Source organism: Balaenoptera physalus (genome assembly GCF_965194825.1).
Source record: "Balaenoptera physalus genome assembly, chromosome: 7".
In the NCBI taxonomy this organism is placed as follows: Eukaryota; Metazoa; Chordata; class Mammalia; order Artiodactyla; family Balaenopteridae; genus Balaenoptera; species Balaenoptera physalus.
This window is the reverse complement of record NC_138886.1, coordinates 1,720,746-1,731,521: the sequence shown is the minus strand read 5'-3', so window position 1 is coordinate 1,731,521 and position 10,776 is coordinate 1,720,746. Positions and strand designations below refer to the sequence as shown.

General features: G+C 62.1%; 1 protein-coding gene across 1 annotated transcript; it reads right to left on the bottom strand.

Annotated features, from left to right (window-relative positions):
• Positions 1-1,485: 1,485 nt before the first annotated feature.
• Positions 1,486-10,697, bottom strand: LOC309664329 (uncharacterized protein; the record flags this gene model as incomplete). Its single annotated transcript, XM_082469509.1, has 7 exons — positions 1,486-1,961; positions 2,586-3,248; positions 4,393-4,644; positions 6,280-6,428; positions 6,925-6,939; positions 10,400-10,441; positions 10,584-10,697. The coding sequence occupies 7 exons, from the start codon at positions 10,695-10,697 to the stop codon at positions 1,535-1,537; spliced, it is 1,662 nt and encodes a 553-aa protein (XP_082325635.1). The 3' UTR covers positions 1,486-1,534.
• Positions 10,698-10,776: the final 79 nt, after the last annotated feature.

Below are 10,776 nucleotides of genomic sequence, written 5' to 3'. Positions count from 1 at the left end.
TCTCCAGAACTTTCTCTTCTTCCCAAACTGACACTCTGTCCCCACTAGACACTCACTCCCCTTCCCCTCCCCCAGCCCCTGAACCCCAGCATCTACTTTCTGTCTCTATGCATGTGACTCCTCTAGGGACCTCATATAAGTGGATCCTACAGGATTTGTCCTTTTGTGACTGGCCAACTTCACTCAGCATAATGTCCTCAAGGTCCATCCACGGTGCAGCCTGTGTTGGGATTTCCTTCCTTTTTAAGGCTCGCTTGGGTCCCAGGCCCACCCCCGCAGACGGGCCAGGAGTGGGAGCTTATAAATGTCAGGGTGGGCGGGGCAGGAGGGCGGGAGGAGAGCCAGGCAGGCTGGCCAGAGATGGCGGGGCAGAGGCAGGCCTGGGCCCTTTGCCCACAGACAGCCGGCTGCCCACACAGGGTCCCTGTAGGCGGGCCCTGATCCGTCCAGCCCCCTCCGGGTGGACACACTTGCTCCCCCACTGGGCCCTGCCCCTCCTTGCACTGGTGAGGTCGGTGGTCCTCCCTCTCTCCTTCCAGCTCCAGGTGAAAGGGCCTGCGGTCTGCTGACGCCCCTGTTCCCCACCCCCTCCCTCCCTCCCTCCCTCCTTCATCCACGGACCCCAGCAACCAGTTCCTGCAGATGCCCTCCCCCTCAGCCTCCTCTCCCCCCAGCTCTATCACGCCCTGGGCTCACGTCCCGCTCAGCAGTGCAGCCCGGATGGAAGCGCCCGTTCACCTGTCTGTCCGGCCCTGGAGCCCCTGGGTGCCCCACCTGAGCCCTGCAGGATGCCTGCGGGCGTGGACGGGGGTGGGCAGCGAGGACGCCGCCAGCCTCCGTCGGGACAGAGCCCCAGGGGACCCTGGTCCAGCCTGTGTCCCTGCGGCTGTACCTTCTCCATGACTCCAGGATGGCCGAGTGGGAAGGACCAGGCCCTTTAGAAAGGAAGGCCAAAGCTTGGCCACCTCATCACAAGAAGGTAATTTCAACACATCACCATTTTTTCTAATAATAAGTTTCTAACAATATTTGGCAGGTGCGTTTTTGCCCTGAGGTGAGCTTTTTAAATAACCGCATAAGGTCGTCAGAGATTAAACACATTTATCACTCAGCAGGCGCCCCCACCCCCACCCCCAGGCCAATTGGGGGAAGTGGGTCCCAAACGCCTGGCTTGCTGAGGAACCCCGGGTCTGGTGTCACATTCTGCAGGTGCCCCGGGGACAGAGGGCTGGTCACCCGACCCCCCTCCTCCACGTGGATGCTTTACGTTGATTCCCCCATAGCCCTGAGGCAGGTCCCAGGAGCTGAGGTGGGGTCCCCGGGGTCGGGGGTGAGCTCCCACACCCCAGAAGCCCCTTCTGGTCCAGGCTCTGTATTCTACCCACGACAGACGCCCCTCAGCCTCGTCACTTCCACGTCTAAACATGCAGAGACAAAACCACGACACGCCCGCCTGACGGTATTAAAACATTGCTCCTAGAAATGTATCACCAGCTAGAAACTATTCTTCTAGGAGGAAACACGCAGATTGGGCTTAATAAACCATTCTGATTATAACAGCGTTACGGGCCCAGGTGGGAAATTTGAAAACCACAGACAAATACGAAGAAAGAGCGAGGGTAGCCCACGGCCTGCCCCCGGGAGACTCTGGCGCGCCGGGTGCCTTCTTTCCAGACTTTCTGCTCTGCCGTTTTCCACCGCGGTTGCAAGAGGCAGCCTGGGGTCCGGCCTCCTCACTGTGAGCCTGCCCCGCGCCCTTTCGGGGCAGCGCCCGGCCCTGGCCGCCTGGGCGTCCCCGCCGCTCCCCGAGCCTCCGCTGCACACATGGTCGCTGCTGGCTGTCCCCAGGAGAGGCGCCCGGACGCTGCAGCCCGGCCTGCCTGGGCTCCGCTCTGGATTTTCTCCCCTTTGTCATTTGTTCACGAACGTCCTGGGAGATGGAATTTATCAGTTTGATGACACTGATTAGTCAATAAAGGAGGTAAAAAATACAGGTGGAATGGGCTTAAAAATCATAAAAGTTGTAACTGGAGAGAAAGTTGGAAGCAATCTAGGCTTTTTTTCTCTTTTTTTTAAATTTGGGGATGAAATTCACAGACATAAAATTAACCGCTTTCAGGCGCACGGTTCAGCGGCGTCTCACTCACTCAGGGTTCTGTCAACCGCCAGCTCTCTCTAGTGCCAGCACATCTGCATCGCCCCCCAAGGAGACCCCTCCTGTCAGCGGTCACCCCCACCCCCTGCCCAGCCCCTGAAAACCACTGACCCACTTTCTGGCTGTGGATGTGCCTGTCCTGGACGTTTCATGTAAGCGGGCTCACAGGCCGTGCGGCCCTCTGTGCCCGGCTTCTTCCCTCTGGCATCCAGGCCCATCCGCCTGCAGCCCGTCCAGAGAAACCGTGGGCCTTGGGAGCTGTGGGACCACGGCTTCCCCTGCCCCAAAGGTGGCCAGTAGGTCACACTCGAGGCGTCCCCTGCAGCCAGGCAGGGTCAGCACAGCACCCTGGGCACTGGACAGCGCCGCCCAGAACAGGGTCCCCGCTCCCCAGACACGGTGCCGGCAGAGAGGCTGCCGCTTGGGTCACCTCCAGAGGCCGCCGCATCCCTGACAACCCCCAGAAGCCACAGGTCGGGGTTCGCGGGCTGCTGGGCTTCGAGCGCTGCCCCCACCAGGCGCGCGGGGAGAGGATGAGCGGATCCCAGCCCGGCGACCACGGGCGTGAACTCTCGGCGCGGAGGCCCTGTAGACACATCTTGAAACAATCACGCTGAGAGCAGCCAACTCTCGGATTCTGGGCAGGCGGCCCGCACCTCGCTGCTCCCGCCCGTGTGACAGGATGCAGCTCAGGGGGTGGGGGCCCTGCCTGGAGGGGGGAGGGGCTCTCACAGGGGCACCGGGAGCCGCGATGAGCGCGTGAGTACCTGGAGGAGGTAAGGGTTTCGCGTCAAACACGCGAGTTGACCGTGTGTCAGGCACCCCCTGGGGGCTGTTCTCCAGAAGGCTGGCTGGGCACCTACACCTGTACTCGGCGGCGGCGGGAAGATGTGCAGGAGGAGCACAGAGAGGGCGTCTGCCGTCAGCAACGACGGGCAGCGCTGCTGGTCGGGGCTGGGGTGCCAGGGCCCTTTCCTGGGGTCTCGGGGCTGAAGGGGGGCACTCTCCAGGAAGAGGACGCTGCCGAGAACAGCCGCCCCCACGGCCTCCGCAGGCACGTCCTGCCCGCCGCCTTCTTGGCCGGAAGGCCCAGCTAGGGGGAGAAAGCCCAGCTGGCTTTAAACAGCCCAGGGTAGGGGGACACAGCCCCCAGCCTCACCCCGCAGCAAGGGGGTGGAGGGAAGCTCCTGTCCCTGTGGTTACAGGGGTCCCCTGCAGAGAAGTTGCTGCGTGACCCAGACGTTCATGTCTACCCAGAACATGTGCTCGTGACCTCATCTGGAAAAAGCGTCTTTGCAGATGTGATTGAGGGTCTCGAGATAGGATCACTGGGCATCGGAATGGGGCCAAGAGCTGGGGGCCCCGGGTTTGGTTCAGCTGAGCATCCCTGAGGGGCTGGGTCTACGCAGAGACACGGGGGCAGGACGCCAGCCCAAGCGGGCACTGTGGGGTCAGTGCCCGCTGTGGGGAACAGGCAGGCCACACGATCGAGGGCCACCCTTGGGAGTGAGTGACAGAACCCTTGCCCCCCCCATTATCAAGTAACAGCCTCTGACAGGTTTCTGTGCTCTTTGGAAGAAGCTAAAGATTTCAGAGGAGTCCCAGCCTAAGATTTCACGTGTTGAGGCATCTCTGCCCCGCCCTCCAACCTGCCCAGTCCCCAGTCTCACTGCACCGGCCCTGGAGCCCTCAGGCCCTGCCCAGACCTGCTGGCCCGGGCTGGCTGCTGCCCATCCCTGGGCTGTAAACAGGGGCTGAGCACCCACGCCACCCCGTGTCTGCTGGCTAGGCCTCTGCGCCCACCCCCAGGGCGGGACGGCTGCCCTGGGGCATGGCGCAGGGGCCTGGGCAGAGAGCAGCCTGAGGGACACGCGGGGGCGGGGTGGGGCGCTGGCTTGCAGAATCAGCCCCTCCCGTGCGGAGCCCCAGGGACACCGCGGGGCCCCAGCCTTCTCTGAAAGCCGCCGTTTCCATCCTCCGACCAATCTGAGGAGCCCCGGTGCAGGAGCTGCACTTGGAGAACGAGATGCAGTCGTGTCACGATGCGGGCTCTGAGTGTTGCCAGGAGCAGCTCCGAAGGCTCAGAGGTGGGGGCGGAAGGGAGAGCGCCTCCTTCTCTTCTTCACAGGAGGCGGGATGGGCTCTCAGGAGCAAGGCCCGCAGGCCCCTCTCCCTGGGCAGCCTTGTGGGTCCAGGTGGGCGAGGGTGGGAGGGAGGCCGGTGGGGCCCACGCTCACCCCAGCCCTGCCCCCGGGGTGCAGCCAGCAGTGCAGGCGTCTCCAGGTCCCCAGCCCCCGTCCCGGGCTCCTGGGGCAGCAGATGGCAGGCCAGCCCCAAGGCCAGGCCCAAAGTTCCGTCCTAAAGGCCGGCGAGTGCGCGCTGGGCTGCAGTGACCGCCCCGCACACAGCCACTGGGCGCAGCTCGCAGCCTCTCAGCGTGCTGGCCGCCGGGGGTCAGGACAGGCCGGCCCTGCTCCAGAGCCGGGGTCCTGGCGGGAAGGGCAGCTGGGGTGCAGATGTTCAGGCCAGAATCACGCCCAGCGTGGTGGGGGACTCTGGCCATTCCCTAAGTGCCCCGCATGGTCCCTGCACGTGGCCTGGGCATTCTCACGGCCTGGCTTCCACGGGGCAGTGGGGCTCGTTTTGTGGCCCTCAGGATAAGAGCAAATCCTGGCAAGAGGGTGGCCCCTGTGACCGGCCTGGGGGGCCGGCGGTCACCTTGCTGACCCCACGGCTCACACATGAGCCTCAGGTGGGTGTCAGAGACCCTGCTCCACAGGAGGGGGTCCCACAAATCTGTGGCCATGGGTTCCCCCAGGACCTGGAGGGTCAGAGTCACAGTTTGAAGGGAGGAGGGGCTAACTCCAGGCCTCAGAACTGGGGGGCAGAGCTGGCCGGGACCCCCCACTCTTCCTGGTCCAGCCTGCCCTTGCTGGCTCCAGCGTCCCCGTGGCATCCCAGGGAGTAGGACCCACCCTGAAGTGCCTCATGGGCTTTCTGAGACCCTGAGACAGAGGCGGGCATCCGATGCCCAGCTTCCTGTCCACTCTCCAAGGGCTCTGCCCACTTGGCCTGCCCCATCTCAGCCCCCAGCTTCCTTCCCAGTGACACCAAATCCCCGGGCCCCTGGTCCCACGTGTGACCTCAGCAGGGCTGGCACCGCCCACACCTGGGGTCCAGAGCTGCTCAGAGGCCCTGGATCACCGCGGAGGGGGGCCTGGGGGGGCCCGGAGGTTGGGAACACGCCTGGCACTCAGCCCTGATGCTCCCCCTGGACAGCACACACACACACACATATGCGCACATGGCCTGGGCGAGTCCACTTCGGAGCTCACTTCGGCCAGACTAGGGAGAAAGAAACTTCTGGTGAAATAGAGCCATGCTCTGGACAGGTCGGTTTTGTCAACTGTCGTCATCGGGAAGGAGGTGCCCGGGCTGGGGTGCAGCAGCCAGCAGCGGGTGGGGCTGAGCACACCGTCTCCTGCCCAGCAGGCTGTTCTTCTTGATTCTGAGACCGGCCCCAGGCTGGACTGGCCAATGTGACACGGCAGTCACTCTGCAGTGAGGGTGAGGAAGCAGAGGTCATAGAGGTGACACCACGACACCCAGCTGGGAGAGTTGTGGTCCCAGTACAACAGCCGGGCCAGACGCCTCTGCCCACCCTCGCCTGCGGCCCTGGGGCATGTGGTTCACACCGGGCGCACCTGCTTGCCTACACATGGCGAGAGATGGGATGCGGCCAGGGGACGGGGCCTGGGCTGTGCTGCCCACGGGGCCTGGGTGAAGCAGGAAGATGCTGGATTCCAGTTCTCAGAGGGAGAGCCATGGGTGGGTGCGCTGAGCACCAGCGCCATCCTACCTCCCCCCCAGGTGCCAGCGGCCGCCACACCGAACCCAGCCCCTGATCCCAGGAAAGCCTGGGACGGGTGGGGCACCCCGGTCACCCCACAGCCTGGGAGGCACCCTCTGAATAGTGAGGAGGCCTGGGCTGCTCAGGATCACCTACAAGGGTCCCGTTTGCAAACACGGTTCCTTTCAAACCTGCAACCTCCCAGACACCGGCTGCTGGGCCCACGAAGCTACGAGTCCTTCCCCCAGCCCAGGCCCTGCCCGATAAGACACACCGACGCAGGCGCAGCTTGTCAGGGGGCGGCGGGGTGCGGAGGGGAGACTGAGCACCCAGCACGGGGCAGCGCGGGGCGCGGGGTCCAGGAGCAGAGCCCGCAGCTGGGGCCTGAGGCCCACCGGCCTCCACACCCACCGGGTCGGACTGCTACCCGGCAACAGGCCAACTCCAGGGCTCCCCCAGTCTACGCACGGCCCCCACGCGCTGCCTGGCCAGACGTCCCGGCAAACGTTTCCTGAGTGCCACCAGGGCCCGCTGGTCCTAGAATGGGGGCACGACAGAGGCCAGCCCTGGTGGACACTCCCCACCCACTTGCTGAGAGCGAGCGGGGCCCCTTCTGCCCTCAGACTCCTGTGGCCACGAGCCCTGCTGCAGGGGCCGGGCCACCTCTCCACATGCCGGAGGACAGGCTCCGAGTGCCCCCGAGGGGCGGGTGCAGGAGCAGAACTGCGGCACGGGGCCTGCCGCCCGCCCCCTCTCGGGCTCCGGGTTGGAGGAGGACTTTCTCTGTGGAGGGTTGGGTCAGGGGACCGACAGGGCTCTGGACAGTCCTTGCAGAGCAGGAGCCGTTTACTCCCCGCTGCAGCTCCTCCCACGACTCCCCCGCCCCGTTAAAACCACGCAGGGGAAAACCCGGGCCTACCTCGTGAGGACAGGCCTGGGGGGGGGGGGGGGGGAAGCCAGCGAGCGCGGAGGGGCGTGGCCGGGGCGTGGTCCGGAGGGGGCGAGGCCTTGGTGGGCGCGGCCCGGAGGGGCGTGGCCGAACGCAGGCCTAGGGAGGAAGAGCCCACCGGCAGTGGCAAACTCATTCTCTCCAAGGAAAGAGCAGCGAGTGCGCTGAGCTTCCCAAGTCACCAAAGCGGGGTGGGGGTGTTCAGCCGCTCAACAAGCTCGGGGCATCCAGGTCGCAGGGCCGGCAGCAGACAGCGCCAGCCAGGGCCTGGGCACGGGGAGCAGTCCCCGCAGGAACGCTCTCCAAGGACTCACCTGTCCGGAGCCCGGACGGTTCCCTGACTCAACCCTCCACAGAGGAAGTCCTCGGCCCACCCAGAGCCCCAGAGGGGGCGGGCGGCAGGCACCGTGCCCTGGTCCCGGGTCCTGGAGCGGCAGGTGGCCTCAGGCCGGGTGGGGCCGCGGTTGTGCGCTCTGAGTGGCGCTGCACAGGACGGCGTCTGCAGGCTGACCACTGGGGAGGTTCTCCGCTTGCCACCTTGCCTTCTCCCCGCTCCCAACGCCAAGCACCCAACGTTTGGATTGGGAACGACACTGGGTCTCCACGTCGGCTACGCAGCCGTAAAAGCACTCCTATCGGGTTGACGTAAGCCTCTAAGGAAACTTCAGGGCAGCGTGTCACTAGTAACTGTCAAGCTTCATGACCTGGAAAACTAGAGCATCCACCTGACGTCCACAGTTCCTTCTGACGGTCCCCACAGAACAGTCACAGCCACCTCCGCCTGGCAAGGCTGTGCAGCGCGGGGGCAAACGGAAGGGACCCTCCGGGAGGTGCGTTAGGCGTGCAGGACGTTGAAGGTGAACCCACTACCCTCCTCCGTTCCTGTTTCTTCTAACACTGGATCCTCCATACACCCGGCCCTGCCCTCGGGTCCCAAACCCTGAGCAGCTTCCTTGACCTGCGTGGCTTTCCTCGGGCCACCGGGCACCACGCAGCTGAGGCCTCGCATGACTTTATCCGGGACTAGAAACTAATTCTGCTTCAAACTCAGCATTGTTTGTGTGGACGGAAATAATCAATAAACAATCGGTAACAGGAATGGAAAGGAGTTTTACTCAAGTCGAACTGAGGACCATAGCCTGGGAGACAGATTCAAGAAGCACGCGAATTGTGTCCCCCAGACTATAAGAGGGGGGAGGCCTGTAAAGGGAAAACCCACAAAATCGCATCAGTTGTTTGTCAAGAGTTAGGACTGGAGCGGGCAAGAAGGAAGGGTGCTTGGGTCGGTTGGGGTTCAGAATGCACAGTTACCAGGGAGAACTTGAGACCGTGAGGGTGCAGGTGGCGGCGACTAGCAAACACTGTTTTGAGGACAGCTGGTGATTACCTTGAGTCTGATACAGGTCAGAAAATTCAAGTTCTCGGGACTTCCCTGGTGGCACAGTGGTTAAGACTCCACGCTCCCAACGCAGGGGGCCCAGGTTCGATCCCCGGTCAGGGAACTAGATCCCACACGCATGCCACAACTAAGAGTTCGCATGCCGCAACTAAGGAGCCTGCCTGCCGCGACTAAGACCTGGTGCAACCAAATAAATGAATAAATACATACATATTAAAAAAAAAAAAAATGGAAAAGAAAATTCAAGTTCTTGGGACTTCCCTGGTGGTCCAGTGGTTAAGAATCCACCTTCCGGGCTTCCCTGGTGGCACAGTGGTTGAGAATCTGCCTGCCAATGCAGGGGACACGGGTTCGAGCCCTGGTCCGGGAAGATCCCACATGCCGTGGAGCAACCGGGCCCATGAGCCACAACTACTGATCCTGTGCTTCGCAACAAGAGAGGCCGCGATAGTGAGAGGCCCGCGCACCGTGATGAAGAGTGGCCCCCACTTGCCACAACTAGAGAAAGCCCTCACACATAAACGAAGACCCAACACAGCCATAAAAGATAAATAAATAAAATTAAATTAAAAAAAAAAAAAAAAAAAAAAGAATCCGCCTTCCAATGCAGGAGACTCGGGTAGCATCCCTGACTGGGGAACTAAGATCCCACATGCCGCAGGGCAACTAAGCCTGCACACCACAACTACTGAGCCTGCGCGCTCTAGAGCCTGTGCGCCACAACTAGAGAGAAGCCCACGTGCCGCAACTACTGAGCCTGCGCACCACAATGAAGATCCCGCGTGCCACAACTAAGACCCAACGCAGCCAAATAAATAAGTAAATATTTTTTAGAAAAGAAAAAGAAAATTCAAGTTCTCAGTGAAGCAGGTACTGTCTGAAACCACATCCACAATGGCCCCCAGCTCCATCCTCAAAGCCTGAACCACAGTGGCTCCATTTTGATTGTCAAATGCATCCTTTTCTTCAATGGTTAAAGCAGATGCGTGTGTTTGAGAGGCCATAAGACAGGCTGTTAGTGCAAAGTTCAAGCCAAATCACGTACGAGCCAAAATGACCTCCCCACACCTCAACGTGTGAACATTTCGTCAGTCACACACACTCTTAATCCTAGGAGTTTTCTAGGAATGCCACTGCTGCGTAAATCATGGGAAAAATGTGCTTTGCAGTGTTCGTGACTTTATCAAGACCCGAGGCCCCTCCTGAGTCAGTCACCAAGGGCAATCCTCCCCAGTATCTGAGTCAGAATTCCATGTCTGTCTTGGTCTGATGTGTCAACCACCACGAGCAGAGGGGCCCCGCTCTGTAAGGAATGGACAACTTCGTCTTTCCTTCTACAACAGCTGTGCCCGAGAATCTCACGTTCCTGTTACAGCATTAAATTGACTTTTTAAACTAGCCATGTAATTAGGTTATAGTTTCTGGGAATCTCACCACAGACACTAAAGGAGGCATTCAAGGGTATTTGTTATAAAGGGAGTGTGAGTCCTAAGGGCTGCAAAGCCCGGTCCCCCCCCCCCATCACCACGCCCCCACGCTCCCGCCCGCCCCTGGCCACCCGTGGGCAGTACCCCACCCCCCAACCGGGACAGAAGCCTCCAACCCCAGGCTCCCTGGACTGCATGCCGGCCCCGGCTGCAGAGGCCTCCCTTGGGCATCTTTCCCACACCGCCAGGGGCCGCCTGAGACCCGCGTGAGGCTCCCAGGAAGAAAAGGTCCTCCAGGAACCATGGTGAAGGGCATCAAACCGCAGGGCCACGGGCCGGCTCACCACAGGCGTGCCCCTGCAGGCGGGTGCGGTGGGCCCAGGGCGGCCGCAGCGCGGGGCCCCTCACGGGGAAGGAAACGTCATAGGAGCAAGAGCCCAGGCGGGCTGCCAGCCGCCCGGGACACGCCTAGCTACCACGGTCCCCTCCCTCCAACCTGGAAGAAGCAACGTGGAATTGTGTCTGCAGGAGGCTGGCCGTCCAGGGCAGTCAAAGGGACAGGATTTCTTTGACCAAAACGAGTGGCCAGCGCACGGGCGTCTGAGAAGGGGGCTCTGACCTGCGCACTGATCTCTTCTAACCGAGGGAGCCCCTCAAACACCTGCCAGGAAAGAAGGCGCCCTCGGTGAGTCTGAGGCCCGTCTGCACCCACACGTGTCCGCGCTGGCGCGCACCAGGCCAGCCCCGGATGGCGCGGCTGGTCAGTTTCTCATTTAAAAACACAGATAATGTTTAAAACCAACGGCGGCCAGAGACAGGCAGGGCAAGTCCCCGTGGCGCCCAGCTTCCACCGTCGGAGACTCGGGAACGCAGGCCGGCGAGGTGACGGCACGGGCCCTCGACTCCAAGTCAGACATGCGAGTCTGCCAAGAAAGCGTCAGCGGGGCGGCAGCAAGCGTCCCGGGTGAGGCGGTGCGCGTGCTCTGTGTCGAGCGT